The 21,231-nt window shown below is 31.6% G+C and overlaps 3 protein-coding genes across 20 annotated transcripts; 1 reads left to right on the forward strand and 2 right to left on the reverse strand.

Annotated features, from left to right (window-relative positions):
* Nucleotides 1-513: 513 nt before the first annotated feature.
* On the reverse strand, nucleotides 514-3,985 carry LOC137818178 (protein CHUP1, chloroplastic). Of its 4 annotated transcripts, none has more exons than XM_068621440.1 (5): nucleotides 3,734-3,985; nucleotides 3,114-3,419; nucleotides 2,935-3,023; nucleotides 1,703-2,482; nucleotides 514-1,582 (listed from the first exon to the last, which is right to left on the reverse strand). In XM_068621440.1, exons 2-5 carry the CDS (start codon nucleotides 3,298-3,300, stop codon nucleotides 731-733), a joined length of 1,908 nt encoding a protein of 635 aa, XP_068477541.1. In that variant the 5' UTR covers nucleotides 3,301-3,419; nucleotides 3,734-3,985; the 3' UTR covers nucleotides 514-730. The 4 variants fall into 4 exon arrangements, with proteins under 4 accessions (XP_068477541.1, XP_068477543.1, XP_068477540.1 ...); XM_068621442.1 differs by having other exon boundaries at nucleotides 2,994-3,023; nucleotides 3,734-3,920; XM_068621439.1 differs by lacking the exon at nucleotides 3,734-3,985 and having other exon boundaries at nucleotides 3,114-3,721.
* A 1,764-nt stretch (nucleotides 3,986-5,749) lies between these two features.
* Nucleotides 5,750-13,882, forward strand: LOC137818179 (uncharacterized). 14 transcript variants are annotated; one of them, XR_016516237.1, is made up of 16 exons: nucleotides 5,755-6,326; nucleotides 7,535-7,590; nucleotides 8,244-8,302; nucleotides 8,442-8,513; nucleotides 8,816-8,896; nucleotides 9,076-9,183; nucleotides 9,437-9,499; nucleotides 9,890-9,974; nucleotides 10,335-10,376; nucleotides 10,734-10,799; nucleotides 11,474-11,629; nucleotides 12,182-12,259; nucleotides 12,408-12,446; nucleotides 12,866-12,948; nucleotides 13,195-13,267; nucleotides 13,593-13,882. XR_016516237.1 is itself a non-coding variant. In XM_090296336.1 (15 exons), the coding sequence occupies exons 4-15, from the start codon at nucleotides 8,470-8,472 to the stop codon at nucleotides 13,776-13,778; spliced, it is 1,044 nt and encodes a 347-aa protein (XP_090152462.1). In that variant the 5' UTR covers nucleotides 5,750-6,326; nucleotides 7,535-7,590; nucleotides 8,244-8,302; nucleotides 8,442-8,469; the 3' UTR covers nucleotides 13,779-13,882. The 14 variants fall into 14 exon arrangements, 5 of the variants coding, with proteins under 5 accessions (XP_090152462.1, XP_068477547.1, XP_090152461.1 ...); XM_090296336.1 differs by lacking the exon at nucleotides 10,335-10,376 and having other exon boundaries at nucleotides 5,750-6,326; nucleotides 8,816-8,882; nucleotides 9,890-9,970; XR_016516241.1 differs by lacking the exon at nucleotides 10,335-10,376 and having other exon boundaries at nucleotides 9,426-9,499.
* A 1,770-nt stretch (nucleotides 13,883-15,652) lies between these two features.
* LOC137818180 (ATP-dependent 6-phosphofructokinase 3) lies at nucleotides 15,653-20,071 on the reverse strand. 2 transcript variants are annotated; one of them, XM_068621448.2, is made up of 12 exons: nucleotides 19,817-20,071; nucleotides 19,624-19,670; nucleotides 19,447-19,486; nucleotides 19,294-19,356; nucleotides 18,608-18,745; nucleotides 18,246-18,464; nucleotides 18,105-18,173; nucleotides 17,867-17,996; nucleotides 17,014-17,279; nucleotides 16,535-16,583; nucleotides 16,288-16,442; nucleotides 15,653-15,943 (listed from the first exon to the last, which is right to left on the reverse strand). In XM_068621448.2, exons 1-12 carry the CDS (start codon nucleotides 19,907-19,909, stop codon nucleotides 15,779-15,781), a joined length of 1,434 nt encoding a protein of 477 aa, XP_068477549.1. In that variant the 5' UTR covers nucleotides 19,910-20,071; the 3' UTR covers nucleotides 15,653-15,778. The 2 variants fall into 2 exon arrangements, with proteins under 2 accessions (XP_068477549.1, XP_090152464.1); XM_090296338.1 differs by lacking the exons at nucleotides 15,653-15,943; nucleotides 16,288-16,442; nucleotides 16,535-16,583 and adding an exon at nucleotides 16,617-16,715 and having other exon boundaries at nucleotides 19,817-20,043.
* Between the last annotated feature and the right edge of the window lie 1,160 nt (nucleotides 20,072-21,231).

The raw sequence follows: 21,231 nt of genomic DNA on the forward strand, positions 1-21,231 counted from the left end.
ATTGTGATGCAAGGAAAAAGAAATAGAGAAAGTTTATATATGAAAATGTTACTTTGAAACTGCATATTAAAATACATCAATTGTGATTTGGCCAATATAATTTCAAAATTGTTATATTTCAACAAAAAAATTATTTATCTTTTTAGTTGTAATCTGATCTTTCTAGTTGTAATCTGGTGTATTGTCAACATATTAATACTCTTTATATAATCCATTCGAATATATACAATAAAAATAACATGTAATTGTTAAGAGGAAAAAAACTAAAAGTTTATTTCTACCTCACAAATCTAGATTGAATGTTCAACACAACTTTTGAAGAAGTCCATGTAGCAGAGTGGTGAAAAAGCAAAATAAGCAAAATCCTGATTACCCTTCATTTTGCAAAGAAATAGGATGAAGGGAGCTTGATACTAACCCTGATTGTTCAAAAAAATTCAACAGTATTTTGTAATATAGTTAATCTAGAAAAAAACCAATTGCAAAGAACCAAGTTACTGCTAGAGAAATGGATCATGATGAATCATCAGAAGTTAAAATTTTATGAAACTCACAGAATTACTATGCATGATCTTGCCTATGATTTTTTAATACCTCCCTCCTTATTTAATACACGGTTATATGAACAGCTCCTAACGTCTAATAGTGTACATCAGGATTGATTACTAAATAAACCCTGCTAATCTGTAATGTTCATTGTAAGGTAAAATCCTTGCATGTAGCTAACAAGTTAAAACGAACTATATGATGCTGATCTTCTGTGTGATTTAACTTTGGAGGTTTCAGTGGAATTTTTCAAAGCTTCAGCATATTTTGCCAAATTAGTTTTCTCCATGGCAGAGGATTCTGAGAAAGAATCAAGGCGGTTTTTGGAATCTGCTGAACTTCTTCTATTTGGACTGAAATTTTTGGAGCTTCCTGGGGTATGGCTATCTGAATTTCTCCCACTATCATCCTTCAAACTCTGGCTTTGGTTATAGTCAAAGGAAGTTCTAGATGTGGCAGAGGGAGTGGTATACTCACTCCTAAGACACTCATTTCCTGTTGACATACTCAAGCTGAAATGTGAAGAATTGCTATCTTCTCTGGAAATTGATTTTTCTTTAGACATAATTTGACCACGTTGGTGGTGGCTATCTTTGCCTCGTATCAGCCTCATAAGCTTGCCAAAAATCCTTGACTTGGTTGAATTGTTAAGTTTGGCCTCAGATGAAGCATCATGAAGAGAATAATCTTCATGCTCTCCAGGGTCTGTGAAAAAAGAAGTCTGGGAAGAAGACCATTGGTCAGAGTCCATATCAGAAATGCTCGCTCGCACTTCATTGCTTGCATATTCAAGTATGAGTTGCTTGGCTTTTTTCTCAGAGGTAGGACTCAAGCTTTTGCTTAAGTCCCTTGCTGCTGTTTTACCAGATGGGAGCTGATAACTTCGTAGTTCATGTCTCAAGCAAGCATTTATCCACCGCAAATAAACTAACTCTTCAAGATCTGAACATCTATCTGCATGTAATTGCTCAAGTTCTTTCGCTAACCCTTCATTCTCTTGTCTTAGTCGTTCACCTTCTTCCTTCAGAGCTTGTGCCTGCATCCAAAAGCATTAGTTAAATATTGTTCAAGTTAAAAAAGCATGAAGATTAGACTGGACAAGATTAGAGCAAAAAAGGATGAGAAAACATCTCCCTGCTGGGTAGAAGATTACTACCTCAGGATCTTCTAGAACAGCATTTGCAAGGAGCTGAGTAGAATCCAATCTTCGAGATAAGTCAGAATTTTCCATCTGCAGTCTCAAATTAGATTTTCTCAACTGTTCTGTCTCACAATCAAGATCCTTAAGCCTTTTCAGCTTAATTTGAATCTCTTGATCGTTAGCAGCAACTTTGAATTCATGATCTTGCAACTTGCCAACTTTTTGCTTAAGATTCATTATATGCTCCCTATTCTGTTCAGCTTCATACTTGATTTTCTTCTTCAAAAACTTAACTTTGGTTTTTGCAGTCTCGAGCTCAGATGTCAGTTTTGCATGATCAGCTACTTGTGCCTCTAATCTTCGATTCTCAGACTGCAAGGTCACAACCTTCAGATTGAACATCTTGGCCTCCATATTACTTATCTTCAATCTATTTTGGAGCTCCATCACTGCTGCTTCTTGCTCTCTGATGCCACAGTACTCAAGCAGTTGAACCTGAAGATTTGTTTCCCTCTCTTGAAGCATTCTGATCATGCTCCTCAGTTTCCTCATCTCTTTCTCATTATCATCCTTGTCAACATTTGCATATGCCATAGGAGATCCTACTTTTGACCTTGGTGTTTCCACCTCTTTCTTAAAAGAACTACCTGCAATGATGACTCCAAAGTCTGCTTCCTTGATAAGATCATTGAATTCAGGAAGGAGGAACTCATCTTTCTCTCCACTTTTTCTAGTCCTTGGAGAGACACCCAATGGGGAACTTCTAGAATTCACCTTGCTAATGCATGTTTCTTCCTGGTATAGAAGAAATTTAACAATCCTATGTTAGCTAAAACTAAATTAGCAAAAAAAAAATTCCAATTTTCAATATCTACATTATTTTCTAAATTGAAGATTACAAGAAGGTGCATGTCATCAGAGGATTAAAGCTACACCCTATTTGTTTGCACAAAAGTATCTTACACACTTAACGAAAACAGAGAAGCATCAATTTAAATTTCAGGTTGCTTTCCAAAAAAATTCTCAACTCCCTGCACTAGTTTATTTCTGTTTCCCCACAAAAATTTCTACACTGATATTGAGAAGGGAAAAACACTGTGCAGAACTTTCAGAGCATAAGTGCATGAATTCATTTGGAAACCATCCAAAAAAGAAGATGAAAGAATTTATACAAAACACATCAACAATTAAAATGAGAAAGAAAGCTGAAACAACAATAAAAGGGTAATCCTTTTCATTTCACTCACAGTATCCAAAACATTTTCCTCTGAAAGATTGGTGAGAGAACTAGAAGCAGCCCTTTTACCTCTAACAAAATTGTCTTCGCTTCCATGACCTGAAAACACATTATACATATAAAAACATCACTTAGATTCATGAAACTAAAAAAGGGACAGAAAATTTGTTAATATGCTGATAAACAAACCTGAAGGGTGCCCCTTGGGGGAAGTAGGGGAAGGTTTGATTCTCTTGGCTCCAATATGAGAGTAGAGAAATCCAGCAAAGGCAAGAGCCAAAGCCAAACCACATTTCAGAAGAAAAGGCTTCATACCCTTCTCCTCTTTCCTTATGGAACTAAAAAACCTTCTAACTGTTCTTTCCATCATCATCATCAGAGAGAGAGAGATCACAGATCAGATCCTCTATCCCATGTCATGCCCAAGAGAAAAACACAAGATCCATTTCTGGTTCATGCCTCCAAACACAACCACTATCGATAAGAAAACAAAGCCTACAATCCAAACCAAGAAACATCATCAGCTAATGTAGAGCTATGTGGTTCCGAAATCTAATATTGTTAAGTTTTGTTTGTAAATGGAAAATCTTAAATACATGTCAGAAAATTTGACTATTAATACACCATTAAAGTCACATGCACCACTTCAAATCAAAACATACAAGACATAAAACGTTGGATTCATCCTAAACAAGAGAAAAATAGTAAATGAAGCACAACAATCCTTGGAAAAAACATGATCCACTGCTAATAAAACTTGGTGAATCATAGTAAATATGAAAATAAGCAGGACCCCATATGAACTTTACATTTATTTGTATGATCATGCTGGTGACTCGACCAAAAGGGACCCAGCAGAAACGTGGCGTTTCTATGATGTTGTGTTTTGGTAACAGTTTGAATGTCGTGGAGAAAGGAAGAACTGTGTCTGAAGGCAACCTTGGAAGAAAGAAGGAATTTAGCAACAAATACTGGGCATGGATTTTTGTGTTACGTAAAGGGTTGTTGAGAGGGAGAAGGATAAGTAATGTTCATATTTATCATCTAAGATGTTTAATTATGGAGATAGTTATCTTCTAAGATCAAATATAGTAAATGGATTCCCATAATTAAGCATATCTCTCTTTCCATATTCTTATGCCTTTTCCCTCCAAGACTTTTTTTTAACATTTTTTGTGTGATTTGTTTATTTGTTAGGAAATTAACATAATAAAAGCTTAAATATGTTTTTCGTATTGATTTTTTTTTTCTAAATTTTAGACATTGTAGTAAGAAAAATTATTGAAATAAATTTTTGTCGGTTTATTTTTAAGTGTCAATTGTAAATTAGGATATTAAAATATTTCATGATTTATTATTGATTGTATAATATTATAATATAATTTATATTGAAAATTTGTTTGTTATCTACTAAGAAAAAAATATTAATAATTAATCAAATCTAAAGATCTAAAATTAAAATACTGACTAAACAAGAAAAACTAATTTCGTATTATATTAACCTATGTACTAAATATCTTAGCATGTTTATTAAATGTTGGTATCAACCACATTGAACAAATTTTGAAGTATGAGAAAATTATGAAGATATTTGAATATTTATTTAACCATGAATATTTTTATACTTATATCAACTAATTAAAAAGATCTTATATATGAATTTTAAAGTGATTAACCTAGGGGTTAAAAGTGTGATTAGACTCATGGTACTAATATAAAGTTAGGGTTAATGCCGATAATTAAACAACAACAAATTGGAAATTGCATTAAATGAATGTATTAAATGCATTATTAATTTCTTCATCTTTTTCAAAATGTGGGATAACTTAACTTTGTTTCTCTTACAACTACTTTTTATTATACCAAACCAATATTTTTTTGTTTGGTGGTTGTGTCCCTTGTGCAAAATGCCATCTTTATTAAATATTTTAAATTATTTTCAAATGTATATTCAATCTTAATTTGGATTATATATAATAAGTTTATTTTATGGAAATTTTTTTTATGATAAATACATCTAAATCAACACATACAAATTCAATTTGAATATAAAAATATATCTTAACAAAATCAAACCAAATTTTACCTTTTAAATTTTTATTTATAGCTTTTTTTTTATCAATATATGTATTCGGTTTTTTTTTATCTTATTATATAGATGGTCTAATTATGTTATGAGTGATGGTATTTCAATCGAGATATGTTCATCTATTGAAACCTTAATTGCTGATGAAATAGTAAATAATATAATTATATACAAAATAATTTATTTCAATTTAAATTAATTTCAGATAGTCAAAATGCAAGTTGAACCGAATTTTGGGAAAAAAAATATAATATATTCAATAAAAGAAAAAAGATTTATATGTAATCCGAATTATAAATTACATGACAAAAAATGTATGAAACGTATGGAGTGCAGGATGAAGTCCAAAAAATATAATGAGAAGTGATTTAATTAATAAAAAGGAATCAAATATATAAATATAAAAAAGGAAATAAATACAGAGAAAATTGAATATTAAATCAAAATAGCGAATTTTCAAAATAAGTAAACTATATGTTTTTATTTTAAAATAATAGACCAAACTTTTGAATTAAACAAAATACAATATCAAAATTATATATACTGGTGAAAAGTGCTTCTAAGAATAACTTTTTCCAAAAAAAAACACTTTAGATGATAATTTGACTCTGATTTACCACTTTTTTTAAGGACAAAAAATTAACTAAAAATAAAATTACACAAAAAACTTCATAACTAATTCTATTTATTTGTTCTGCTAATTGAAATATTAAAAAAAAAAAGATCAATTTTTGTTGATGGAAGATTAATTGGATAATAGATAGCTTACTATTGAAGATTAGTCGGAAGAATAGGGTTTATGCTGATTCACACAAACCCTAACCCTAACTCTGTTCCTAAATGTTTTCCTTCTCCATTTCTGGTTTCCCTCCATTCCCACTCCGCAGGGCATATCCAAGAGTAAGTGCAAGCTTTGGCAGTGACACACCACAGGATCCCAATTCAAGCAGCCCTCATGGCTCGAATGCTAAATTTGATGAAGAATTTCGAAAGGGAAAGGAAAGAGGGAGGGGGATGGGTGGTGGTGATGGGGTTGTTATTGGGAGGAAGAAGAAGTCGAAGGAGAAAGTTCAATGGGTTTGCAGCAATTGTGGGTTCAGTGCAGGGCAATGGTGGGGCGTGTGCCGATCATGCAATGTGTCTGGAACTATGAAAGAGGCCAAATTCAGTAGTGACGCTGATAGTGTGATTAGTGGGTTTTCAGTATTGGAGGATGGTGTAGGGTCTTGGCTACCGCAACAGGAAGGAGAGTTACGTCCCTTGAGATTGGCAGAGGTAAACAAGGGACTTGATCATCACCATTGGAGAATTCCTTTGTAAGTTTCCCTCTCTCTATAGTAATTTATTGCTGTTGTTGGGAACATATTAGTGCATCATATATTCCTATTTGAGTCCAAAAGTGATTCATAATGGACATTGTTTGTATACACCTAGATACAGTAAGACGAAGAGAGACAGATGTATATCTATTGGTAGTATAATGTGACAAAAATAGAAAGGTAAAGAGAAATGAGAGGTGTCAATAGAGTGATTGTTGCACTGAGGCAGGTGCTCGTACTTCATATATAATTGCACTTTTGAGTCTTACACTGTTTAAGTCATGTTTTAGGTTCAATCAAATTATGTTCTTTGCGTTTAAAACTTGAAGAGTAGGAAAGGAAAGTCCACTGCCATTTTGTATTATGGATTTAGGGTAGGTGAAGTTTTTATTGCTCCCTAGTTCTCTCTCTCTCTCTCTCTCTGCTAGCATCCGGAATAAACTCCAATTTGCATGATTTGCCACTTCCAATTGTCAAGCACTAGCTCTCTCAAAAGCTTAAACAGTTGGAGAGTTTTGTGTCTGAAGGGTTTTATTGCATCTCTAAAACTCTCATCCAATGTACAATCCCCCATACCCTGAACTAACTCGCTTAAAAGCTTAAGCTATTGGATGTAGACGCATAGAATGATAGAATGGTTTTATTAAACATATCTAAAGATGGAACATCTTTTATCCATTTCAACTTGTGTAAGTTGTTCAGAAGATCCATTTTTTAGGGTTTGCCCTTAACAATTTTTCTTTTATGTGTGTGTGATTGTGGTAGTTTCTCATGCCAAGCCTACTCAATAAACAAGAAAGAAATTATGGAAAAGTGGTATATATAACTAGGTAGTGACCCTTATCCGATGAGCTAACTTTTGAGGTTAAGGACTTAAGTTAGACTCAATCTCAAATTCCTATAGTGACAGTTAGAAAGCACGTTTTTATTTTATTTTATTGTAAAAGGTAGTTATAGTTTTTTTATGTAAAAGCTACTCAAGGTTTTTTTTTTTTTTTAAAAGGTTATTTTTCATAAAAACAAACTATATCAAACAACCTCTGTATCATTATACCTTTTTAATGAAAAATTGTCTCCTTCAAAAGCATTTTAAATAGAAGAATATCATCTGGTAATGATTTGATCTGAAGGACTCGGTAGTTAGTACATACATTAATGTGGTATCTTTTTCAAGGGTTATACTGTGTTGCTTGCTTTAATTTCAGGTCTGGTCCATTTGGAGATGAAGTTTCCAGAGTGCTTGGTGGTGGTCTCGTACCAGGTTCATTCCAATTTCTTAACTATATTGATACACCAGCAACTATTTACATTGAGTTCTTCTTTTTGTTTTTTTTTCCTTTTTGTTCTGCAGGTATAAAGAATTTTTGAACTGAAAAATTGTTAGATGCAACTATTTACATCTCTTGATTTGGATTTTTTTTACTGGTTTTTAATCATATATTGTTTGCTGCGAACTGCATTAACATACCACTTTTATTTATTTCCATATAACGTTGCTTTTCTATTCTGAATGTAGAGATCAATTACAACTCTAATTAATTTATGTTCAGTTTTGCACATTTTTTCTGTACTGTGGGAGCCTTGTGCACTGGTTCACCCCTTTTTCCACAAACATTTTGTCTTGATCATGTTTGAAATGAATTATTTATTTGATGGGTGTAGACTTGTTTAAAAAGTTGCAACTTCTGGTGATTTTTCTAGGTGAATGGATGGTGGTTATTGGTATATTATTTATGGATTCTTGTTCTGTTGTTTTTTTCTTGGTCTTCCTATGATCCTAATATTTGAGTTATCATTTGAATGCTTCTAGCTATATAATAAGTTATCATATTTTTCTTAATCCAACTACACTTGCAGCCTCACTGCCAATTGCATTGAATGGCTAACTTTGTCTATAAATCTGTTTTTTTGAAGGCTCATTGACTTTAATTGGTGGTGATCCTGGTGTTGGGAAGAGTACTCTTTTGCTGCAGGTACGAATTATACTGGCAACTGGGATGGTAAAACTGGATTTTAGAATTTTAGATGGTTAACTTCTTCTTTTTTGTATTTTTTGTGGACTTGGCCAATGCTGTCTAACATTTGTTTTAATTTTAACATTTGGATTGGAAGATAGCTTCAATTATTGCAGAAGGGCACCATGATGGTGAAGCATCTCCAGTTGTATATGTCTCTGGCGAAGAGGTTTGCTTTTAGGAAGGATTTTACTAGTTTTAAATTTTGAAACATTGATATTCCAAATTACTGAAGTTAAAAGCTCATAGGGATTTTATTAGTGCATTATATGATTGAAAAGTAATAAAAATTTATGCTAATCTGTAGAAAATTACTGGTAAGCCTCATTTTAATACTATCAGCCTTTTGTTTCCATTCTATTGTGCCAAAGATGGGTAGTGTAGTTTCACCTTTGATTTACAGCTGTTATTTGTTGTACTTTTTATGTAGTTTGCATTTATGTTAATTTTTGGTATTTCATGATGTGACAGAGTGTTGAGCAAATTGGTAACAGAGCAGATCGTCTTAGGATTCAATCAGATATTTATTTATATTCAAGTAATGATGTTGAGGTGCCTAGTATATCCTTTTTGCTTACTTTTTTTACATGAATTTTGGTGATTTATAAAGTTATTTATAGCTAGAAAAAAGTATGTTTGCCTTAAATGTTATTCTTGATAATTAATTGTCTGGAGCATCGTAAAGAAGTCTAAACTATAGTATTTTTTTTTTCAATTTTGTATGATTTCAGGATATATTGAAGAAAGTTCAGCATCTCTCCCCTGGGGCTCTAATTGTTGATTCAATACAAACTGTTTATTTAAAAGGAATAATGGGAAGTCCTGGAGGGATTATGCAGGTGGGGAAATCATTATTCTTTATAATAAGAGGCGAACAGTCTTGGTGTAGTAATTTTCCGTTGCTTTAAATTATTTAACTGGTTAATTTATTCTACGTTATCACACCACTCCTTCATTTGTATTTGAAGTCACGAATAAGATAGGTTTAATTTTTATGTAACAAAAATGTAAGAATGCATCAGCTATACCTTCTTGACTGAGAAGTGAAATGCTCTGTTCCATTGTACATGACATTTAATAGGTGTGAGACAGGTGAAAGAATGCACTTCAGCTTTACTCCGATTTGCAAAGAAGACAAGCATCCCGGTTCTTTTGGTGAGCATGCGTGTCAATCAATTTTGTGAACAATAAGTTTAAGATTAATTTAGTGCTTCTACTTAAGTGGTGAAACATTTATCTATTAATGTACTGTAATATTTTTCATGATATATACCTTGTTTTAAGAAGACAATCTTGCTGATATGCTCCTTTTTTTCTCAGTTTTATCTTATGGTAAATTTAGAATTTCTTTAATATTCTCTCGGTGAACCTAAAATGGCCGAGTACTTTTGTATTATGTAATAATGATTTGCTTTACATGCATGCATTTCGTTTATGGAACATCTGTGGCATTTCTGTTAAAAGGCCTTTGAATTGTTGACACGCATGGCCATGGATTTATTTCTTTTTTTCTAGTTTCTCTTATCTTTTTGTTTTGTATTTCAGATTGGACATGTGACAAAATCTGGAGACATTGCAGGACCTCGTGTCTTGGAGCATATTGTTGATGTTGTTCTGTATATGGAAGTTGGTATCTTGTTACAACTTTCTTTCTTTGAACAGTCAGTAAAGATTATTTGTGTTTATCATTATACTTCTACTACTTGGCATGTTTCTAGGAGTTCATTTTCCTTTTATACTTGTTATTGCTTGAGGCATCTTAACTGTAAAGCCTTCATGTGGCTCATTACTGAATTTTTGTAATTCTTTTGTGCATTTTGGCGTTCCACAAGTTTTAACAAGAGGAGGGTCACTCTTCTATTTTTTGGAAGAGAATGCTTGTTGTGATATTTGATGGACCTGGTGTATTTCAAATTCTATTTACTAGTAATATTGTTTGATACCAATTTACTTTCACAGAAAACCTTATTTTTCAATTGTGCTCTTGCAGCTTACTGATAACATGTGCAAGTATCAAAGTTAGTTTTAGAGAGTAAGTATGAATGAGAAATTGAAAAGTCATCATAAATAGTAAATAAAAGTGTGATATGAAGTGAACAATAATAATATTACACTACAAAAAGTGCTCTATTCTTAGTGATCAAAACAGGCATCTAATAAATATTGCTGTCTATAGTCTTATAATTACGTTCTCAATTTGTTTTGATATCATCACACAATACTTCACATTCCCTTTTCAAAATTAGTTTTGCTATCTTTTTTCTAAACTAAATTCTGGAAGTTTTCTATGTATTTGTGTAACACCTTGCATCTGTTGTTCATGTACTTATAGTTGGCCTTTCTAAATCACCGTATGTTTCCTGTGCTAATGGTTTGTTTTACTACCTAGGGTGAGAAGTACTCTTCCCATCGTATGCTTCGAGCTGTGAAGAATCGATTTGGATCCACTGATGAGGTGTGTCACTATGATTATGCTAGTAATTGATTTATTTCTACAAATACTTTCAATGAACTTACTGAATGGAATAGGTAATATTTTGAATAGATCGTGCTGGCAGGCCTTAGAATCTTCTTCTGGGGTCTGTATCTGTTTTCACCTTAGAGTGGTGCTTACTTTTGCACCTTTACATCTGCTTATTCTTGTCAATGACTCATTTCGTGAACTATTTAATGTTGTAATGAATGGAAAAAAATCGTGAAAAATTATCTGAATTCACCCCTTTTCATGTTGACCATGCCATAATAAACTATTATCATAGATGCTTGGCTGAAAGACAGTAAAATTGACACCCAGTTTTGATAGTTAAAATATTTTTATACTCTTATTTTTAGCAAAGGTGATTAGTTTTTGTGGTGAAATGCACATCTGGCAATAAGTTGGCGCTATTGTAGAACTGAGGTTTGGTGACATGTAATATCTATCTTCTATGTAAAGGATTAAAAGTTGCATTTTGAAGGATTTTACATGTGCTTCCCTCATCTCTCATTTTAACAATACAGATAAGTTGCTTCCTTGTGTATTAGTATGTCAAGTTGCTTAAAGTTATTTTTGCTGGGGCTTATTTTTACTCTATAATTATTTTATCTGGAAAAAAAATGATCCGTTTTATCTTTGATTCATTTGATCAGCTTGGAGTTTTTGGGATGTCACATTCAGGACTTCAGGCTATTTCAAATGCCAGTGAAATGTTTCTCAGTGAGCAACACCTGGATTCAGAAATTTTAGCAGGACTAGCTGTTGCTGTAATCATGGATGGGTCCCGGACATTTCTTATTGAAATTCAGGTATTTTCTTTTGTGCTTTCATGATATTAAATATTTGAAATTGTCCAGCACTATATGAATTTCCTACCATGGTAATTCTGGTTTAAGAAACATCGTGGTCACCACTCTTGTCATCAATTGTGTTATCTTACAAATTGCAAGTCATTCTAAGAAGTGGTGCTTACAGAAAACTCTTCAGTACTGTTTGCATTCTCGAATTTTGGTTCAAATATAATACATGGTGGTGTGGACCATTTTATACTTTCCACTTCGGTACTGTCAGTTGGAACTTATATTGGGTTGAACCGTACGTGCTAATCACAATGTGATTTTGTAGCTATTGAAAAAAAGTCCAAGTTATGAATGTTTACAATGTCAATCTTGACGACTTCTTATTGCAATCTTCTGATCTACTTGTCACAGCTTTCAGTTTGTGGTGTTCATTCTTTTCTTCATGTCAATGAAGTAAACTACCAAGAACACTAATTAATATTATCAGAACCCTCTGACTTCTTTCTTCCAACTCTGACACCCTTCAAAGAATTATTTAGTTAATTCTTGTTTATTTTGCAGGCACTTTGTCTTTCTAGTTCAACAGGTTCAAGACAAGTTAATGGTATCCAACTAAATAGAGCTGATATGATCATATCTGTGAGTTAATGTCTTCTGTTTTGTTGGTATTTTTTGTTACTGCTTTTATATTATATGTTTATTTTTAATATTTTCTCTATTCTTGACGGAAAGTGAATAAAAAGGAGTAAAACCGTTTTTGAACGTCTACCATTCCCTTAAACTGCAGGTTCTTATAAAGCAAGCAGGTCTTCGTCTCCGAGAACATGTGAGCTGATTTATGAATATGATATCATGTCAATATTTTAAGTTTCACAGAATTAAATCCTAATAGAGGGAATAAACATAGCAAAGCTAATAACAAATATGGGAATGGCAATGCGAACTAGTATGCATCTTTGCTATTAACTCCTAGTTTATAATATTATTTGGGTTGCAAGAATAGAATAATTTCTTTCTAAGAACTTAGTTTGTACTTTTCTGTCGGGAGAAAACGAAACTAATGTTCTCTGCATCTTTCCTTCCGAGAATTTAGAATTTTAATGAATTAGATTGCCAAAACCAAAAGATATTCATATCTGGATTCCATTACCTGTTTGGTGCTTATAATATAACTTGCAGATATATTTTCATTTTAATGTTAGTATTGATTGTATTCTATTTCCTTGTCTTTCCTTTATACAACAGGCTGTGTTTTTGAATGTTGTTAGTGGACTGACACTGGCTGAGACTGCTGGAGATCTTGCTATAGCAGCAGCAATTTGCAGCAGGTTTGTGTTTCAATTTTTTAAAATGATGTAAATTTTTTTAATCTGACAGTGATCATTTGTCATCAGAGGATTGGGAGGGTGTTATATTGACCAGTGAATTTTGCAGCCAATTTATAGAGTTAAACATACATACTGTTGCACTTATGCTTCTTATCTCCCATAGCGATTATGTTCTAGTTTACTGTTATAGATTTTGATCTGAATTAGTTTCATGTATTATGCCTGTTGTCTTTTTCCTCTTTCCAGTTGCTTGGAAATCCCTATTCCAAATGACATTGCATTCATTGGTGAAATTGGCCTTGGTGGTGAGCTTCGCATGGTGAGACTTTCTTTGTGATTTTGCTGATAGTGAATACAATATTGAACTCAAAATTTAGACTCTTTCAGTAGCATGAAGCTGTTCTGAACACAATCTTGAATTCAATGATTAAAAATTTGCATATACCTGAAGATTGTATACCTGAAGCAGTAAAAATTTGCATAAGGTTTTTCTTTATGAGATTAGTCATTTTCCTGTTAGATCTCATACCTGGTGTCTTCTGTGTCATCTCAACATTGCTAAATAATGATAATCCAGTGAAGATATTGCTTGTATTGTATCCATCCATTAAGCCTCAATTCAAAACTGTTATTTGTGTGTACAGGTTCATAGAATGGATAAAAGGGTATATACGGTTGCAAAATTGGGTTTCAGAATGTGCATAGTACCCAAGGTGGCTGAAAAAGCTTTAGGAAGTGAAGGTTTAGAAAAGATGAAAGTTGTTGGTTGCAGGAATCTGAAAGAGGTTATTAACACTGTATTTCCCAATATAATGTTGAAAAGGAGGTAGAGTGTATATGTAGTAGCTTCTGCATTTATATTAATCTTTTAATTCGCGTGATGTAAAGAATGACCCATTATTATATATAAATATATAGCTTTCGTACTATCAAATATGCACCCTATGTAGCACATACATAAATCGACACACATAAATTGACACGGACACTAATACAGCATTAACATAAATTGACACGACCCTAATACAACACGGACATAAATTGACATGGATACTAATACAATACAGACATAAAGATATTTATAATTTCTAAAACATAAGGCACGGGACATAAATCTATATATTATATAATTATGAATTATATAAATTGATAATAAATATTAATGTGTACAAATATGTTTTAATATTTTTTTAGAAAAAAGATGTTTCTCATTACTGATTGAAAATAATTTGTTCCTTATTTTTGTAATCATAATAAAAATTTATACAATAAATTTGAGTTTTTAGAAAATTAATATATTTTTAAAAAAAAAATTGGGTCAGAACTGCACTAGAATTGTTATAAATTCAATAAATATTTTTTGAATTTGACGTAGAACTGCACTAGAATTGTTATAAATTCAATAAATATTTTTTGAATTTGACGTTTTACTGATAGGTGTTCTATAAATGTCGTACGAATGTTTACTGAACCTCAAATGCACCACTTCACTTATTCCAATGGTGTAATTATTGATGAATTTTTGCTCTTATGAAAGGTTAATCAATAATATTTTGATGAATATTGAAGTATTATTTATAAATTAGGGCTATTTAAATTCGAATAAATTTAGTAAAATGATAAAAAATTATTTTTCATTATTTCATTATTTTTTCAGCTTTTCAGCTTTATTTTTTCTTTAACTTAACAATTTGTCTATTATATTTTGTTAAACGTTTAGAATTAACATCAACTAATGAACATACATTAATATTCTCAATTTATTTTCTATTTTCATTTTATTTTTCTTACAACATATTTTTATTTATATTTATCAAAGCATAATAATAATTTTGTCTTGTAATTTTTAATTATAAAATTATGTAATTTATTTAAAAATATAAACAAAGTTGAAATTATAAATATAAAATAACAGTATATCTCTCTATGACAATTTTAATTAGTTTATAAAAAGTATTTACAATTCTTCTACAAAGAATGTTTAATAACTTCAAAGTAATAAAAGTCACAAAAATTAATTCAAATCAAATTATAAAACACATTTTATATCAAATTAAAATAAAAACAAAACTATATTCAATTCTTATATTTGATTTAAATGACTATTTAATAAAAAGATCGAAGCAAATTAAACCACAAACACTCTTAATTCTAATGGATTTCACAAAACCACTTCACATTTTAACATTTATCTTTTTTCTCAGTCAACACTACAAGAAAATCATTAAATAGTAACCAAATTTAAAGATAAAATTAATCACTATATTAACTAAATTACATGCTAATTTAGAGACTAAAAAAATATTCATATTTAAAGTAATTTTTATTATTAAAAAAATTTATAAAATAGTTTCCAAATTTGTATTTAAATTAGTTACCTAAATTTTAAGTACTAATATTTTAGATTCTAAATTAGTCTTTAAAAAACTAATAGAGATTAATTTAAAATATAAAGTAGTAAGTAATAATTAAATATTAATTTAAAAATTATTTTATAAATTTTTATTAATAATAAAAACTAATTTAGATACTAGTTTTTTTAGTTTATAAAATTGTTTCTAATTTAATCAAACAGTAACTAATTATTTTGTTCTATAAAATTAGTTTCTATTTGATGATTTTCTTTTAAGAAAATATATCAGTTATTAATATGTGAAATTGCAAAAAGATTCAAACTCTTGTCGTATTCCTTCTATTCATCTCCTTTTATCAAAACACACCAAATTAGTTGAGTGGAAGAAATTAAAGTTAGTCTTTCAGCTTTACATAATTATCACTTAAAAATACTCACATAAATATCTTATGAGTAGATGTAAAGTATTGGCCTGGTTTAATGAGGTGACAGTGCCTTCCCCTTTGATGTGTGGTGTTGTGTTGGTGCAGTCTTGTTTGTAATGTCTATAGGATTCAAGAAGCTTGGTTGATTGGTTGAAGACAGTAACCTTGCCCACATGCGATCAGTGATAACAACCTTCTTCTCGTCCTCATTTATCAGCTGCAGTGCACATTACATACATTCACTAAAAACTCTGCATAACATTTGGATTATAATATTCAAGAATAAACACGGTATAAAATGATTGTTGTTACTTGAGGTGTCAGTTTAACTGAGATGTCAAGTTGCATACTGATGATGTCTGATGTCTGACATGAAAGTTTTTATAAAAAAAAAAAACTGCATGATGTATTACAATGATTATCATGATCAACCACAAACTAAATGGAGAATCTGACATGAGACAATCTGAGTCATTGTTTATTTTATACCAATTTGATGCTTGTGCTTAATTTATCTTGAGTTCTTGAAAATTTACTTGACAGAACATAACAATGACTTACATGAAATGGAATATAAGCATGTTTGCCATTGATGGCACCAACCGCAAAGCCTGTGTATCCAGCCATTGCACCATGAACGGCACTTTGAGCAAGGAGAGTGCAATATACATTATCAGAGGCAATACTTGGAACAGCACGGATCATGTATGTGGGATCTGCCAGACACCAAAATTTTAGATTGATTAGAATATGTAGTTTATAGGTAATACACTATCATTCTTGCACCAGTAAAAAGAAGAGAGCTAACCAATGTACTTCAGAGTTATAGCCATTTTTTGACTTTCTGTGAAGTGGTCCTACAACAGAATTGAATAAATAAATTTGTCACAAGGAAAATGAGAGAAAAATCTACATCAGGGGAATCTTGTGATTACTATAATAGGCCAATTGCTTGAATGTAGTTTGAGAGAAAATTCACAGTTCAGATGCTGCAAATGTGAGACTGCTATTAGATGATAAAAATGATCTCATATCAGTTGTAACTGACTGCTCTATCGGTTGTAACTGCTGCTTAAGAATTGTGAAATAAGGATATCTAGCATAGCAGTTGAAGTTGAACAATTTTACATATCTATGTAGCTAATGTAAACAATAAATATAAATTTGATCTATTTACATGTGGTTTTTCTTCAGATTCTTGAAAGTAACATACTTTAAGATTGATAAGCATATTGCAGGAAAGAACAAGTCGTTTAATAAAGAATACACACTTTTAAGATGTTCTACCTTAATCTTCTGGGATAACCACAGACCAACATCTTGGAGTAACTTGTTGCCAGAAGCATCCTTCATATTTGTAGCAGAAAGGGTTTCTGAAATAAGCTCTTGACCTGCACCTTCAGCTATTACTATAACCATGTGCCCATTTTCTGTGAGTCTTTTCCTAATGAACTCAAAGAGTCCACCAGGACCTTCCAGGTAAAAGGGTGACTCCGGAATTAAGCAACAATCCACATCTCGGCTGGCAAGAGTTGCATACATAGATATAAATCCTGTATGATCAGGTCATATCAAATAACCAGAAAAACTATGTTAGAAAAGAAGGGAATGCTAAAATCAACAGATGATTTAGAGGTAAAGGTGCAGCTGCTTGCTAGAAAAGGCAAGAACACTATCATGTAGCCCAAAGATCCAATGTTGCTTACATGGACCACATAGAAAAACACTAATATTCTATGAGGAAGACATTGCAATTTGCAAAATTGAGAAAGGCTTGGAACAGTTACAATCTGGCAAGATGACAAAAGGATGGCTCTGAAACAACTAAAACCAGATCTTTCAGTCACCAAAGATGTCACTTGGCATGAAAATGACAAAAAGGATGACAATAGAGTAGCTAAAAAAAGTGAGAAAAAATGTTTGAGAACACCGTCTAGAGATATGACCAAAATAATAATATATATATTACAAGTCACTTTTATCAGGTTAAGTTAAACTTAAAATGTGCTTTCATGATAAATAGTTTTCTGTCAAGAAAATCAAGCATCACAGCAGCTAACTAGTCATCTTTCAGATCTTCCAATCTATATAACTAGCATTAGTCTAAGCTTGTAAATTACTAAATACAAAAGGTACTTACCACTGTTACGACCCATTAGCTTGACAACACCAATGCCATTCTCTGTGCTTTCTGCTTCCACATGAGCAGCATTTATGGCCCGTTGTGCCTCTTCAACGGCAGTGTCAAAACCAAATGACTTATCTATAACCTGATTCAGACACAACATGGTTAACCAGGTGACTATTTAACAGCAAATTCTTGTTGTCTTCATAGCTTCAACTAAAAGGCTTCAAGTGTCCAATTCAGGCATGCTTACTGGGATATCGTTATCAACAGATTCTGGAATTCCCACCACCGAAACTTTCAAGCCACGTCTTCTAATTTCCTGTATGAAAATAACAAAACCTTAGTTACCTCAAAAACTATAATTTCTTCATACAGACATTTCAACTAATACCTCAAAAATCACAGAAGCCCCTCTCTGAGTTCCATCTCCTCCAAGTATGTAAACCTGATTAATTCCCCGATCCTGAATGCTATCAACAATCTTTGAGGTATCATTGCTTCCTTCTCCCTGTGAGGTACCAAGGATGGTTCCCCCACGTTTGTGGATGTCATTCACAGCCTTTGGTGTCAAAGGAATTATATTTCGAGAATAAAAACCTCTATACCCTCCCTGCATTCAAGTGGGGAAAGATACAACACTGCAATTTACACATATTTGAAAGAAAATGCAGATGAAAAATTATAATAGAAATGAATTTGCTAATCTGTCACAGAACAATCACAGATAAAAAAAAGTTCATTAGTGAGCAGTACCTCTATTCCCTGTACCTGTTGCACCCCATACATATGGTATAACCCGCAAACTACTTCCCTGATCAATGTGTTTACTCCTGGACAAAGACCTCCACATGTGACAATGGAAGCATGTACATCCTCAGACCCAAAATATACCTGAGAAACATTTAACATTGTTGTCTATGAGGCTCGGACACTCCTCTTAAATAGCGTGTGCGTGTCAGATACACATATTCGTACGACACTCGTAGAACACTTATTGTTGAAGTGTCCAATTCAAAAAATATTTGCTGGATTTCTGACAATTCTAGCACGAATCTAACACAATTTTAAAAATGATAAATACATTAATCTTCTAAAAACTCAAACTTATTGTATAAATTTTTATCATGATTATAAAAATAAAGAACAAATCCTTTTGAACCAGTCATGAAAAACATCTTTCCGCTAAAAAAAACTGAAACATACTTTTGCACATAAATCTTCATTGTAAATTTCTATAATTTATAATTATATAATATATAGATTTGTGTCCCGTGTCCTACATTTTAGAGATTATACATATTTTTGTATCTGTGTTGTATCTATCTCATCCGTGTTGTATCAGTGTCAGAATGTTTGTGCTACATAGCTGTTAGCTCACAGATCACATATAATACAGCATTGGCTACAGCCAAGGATTCTGTTTAAAGAAACCAACCAACCTTTTGACGAGGCCCGGCGCGGCGAAAATGAGTCCCTCTTGGGCTATTCTTATGTACAACTATCTATACCAAGAGAAAAAGGAAAATTTAAATCAACAATTCAAGAACACTGTAATGGAAGAAAGAACAACAACAAAAACAGCAAGAACATGCCTTATGCGCAACAGTATCTTCCACATCAACAGCATGCTGCCTGGTGATGCATAAACCAATCAAAACCATCATCAGATTGAGTTGCCACACCAATGTGCAAAGTCACAACATAGCAAAACAAGTACCAGGAAGAATCAATTCAAACACTTCAATTTTAATACACAGTAAGCAACGTACTTAACAACTGAATAGGAAGGATTGTCTTGCAACGGATTAGGATATGTCTGCATGATGATCAACAACAACAACAGAAAAGAAAAATCAGGACACGCATTTACAAACTCATGCAAGAAGCAACACATGTAGTGTCTTTTGTTTTTCCTGGTTTTTTTAGCAGAAAAAGATAAACATTCAGAGAACAAGAGGGTACAGTGAGGTGAGGGATGTAGTGAGATAGATGAGGGACATCTTCAAGGACATAGCCAGCATGCCCAGTGATGATCTTGTGTTCAGAATTGGACATGGTGATGATGGTGGAAATGGAATCACACACAAGTTGAGTTTTTGAAGAGAAGCAATGAAGGGGAAGGGAAAGTGTTGGTGCGGTGAAAGGAGAGGAATCTGGTTGAAGCAGAAGAGTTCCATTGAGGTAGGTTTCACGTAGAAACACAACCACGGTAGATGATGTGTTTGTGGCCGTTGAAGATGGATCCAACGGCCAAAGACACGTGAGTTGGTACGCCGCAACATATGGGTACTAGTCCAACGTTGGTCGGTCGAACGCAGAAGAGGAATGACACGTGTTGTGTACACATTTTTAGAATAATATTGTAATAAAATAATATTTTTTTATGTATCAAAATAAAACTGGTATGAAAGTATTATTAATAAATTAATAAACGATAATGATATATTAAAAATCTCAATTTTTTTTATTGGATGAGGTTATAACTCTTAATATTATTATTTTAATATTTTTCATATTATTTAATTATAAATTTATCTTTTATTATATATATATATATATATATATATATTTAAAAAATATTATATTAAAAATTATATACAATTCTAAGAATGGTAAAACTATCATTTTTCGTATAATTTTTCAAAACTCTTAAACTCTAAACCTTACACTCTAATTATATTGAACAATTTTAACTAATAAATACTTTTTATCATATTATAAAGTATTAATGATGATATTTCATTTCAATATAATTTGAAATAGGCTTCACAAATGGTATGAAAAAATATTTATCTTGAAGTTAAAAGAACCAAGATCATAGCTTATTTATTAAGTTTTGATAAGTTTGTTTCTTCACATTCATTATATGTTTTTTATAATATTATTTGAACTAACAATGCTCATAACAAAAATTTAAAAATCTATATAACTAATTTTGATACTAATTTAAAAACTATTTTATAAATTTTTATTAATAATAGAAACTAATTTAGGATATCAATAATTTTTTAGTGTCTAAATTAGTATTTAATTTAGTTAATACAATAATTAATTGTTTTTTATCTTTAAATTTAATTATTATTTAATAATTTTCTTATCATGTTATTTTATTATTTAGTGTACAAATTAATGGTGGCAAGTTGGTAATACACCACTACACATGGCTTCTGAAATAAATGGGAGGTGTTAAAGAAAATTTATAAATATAAAAAAAAACACTTATAATTTTCCTTTAAAGATGTTCGTTCATTTTTGCTGTACCGTAGAATTTTTCTGCATTCTATAAACATAAAAATATTCATTTTATTCATTAAAAAAATTAAGAAAAAATAATAATTTTTGGAGTATACACAAAAAAAAATTATGAAAAGTTTCAA

This window comes from Phaseolus vulgaris, chromosome 10, assembly GCF_051622355.1.
Source record: "Phaseolus vulgaris cultivar YP4 chromosome 10, ASM5162235v1, whole genome shotgun sequence".
NCBI lineage: Eukaryota > Viridiplantae > Streptophyta > Magnoliopsida > Fabales > Fabaceae > Phaseolus > Phaseolus vulgaris.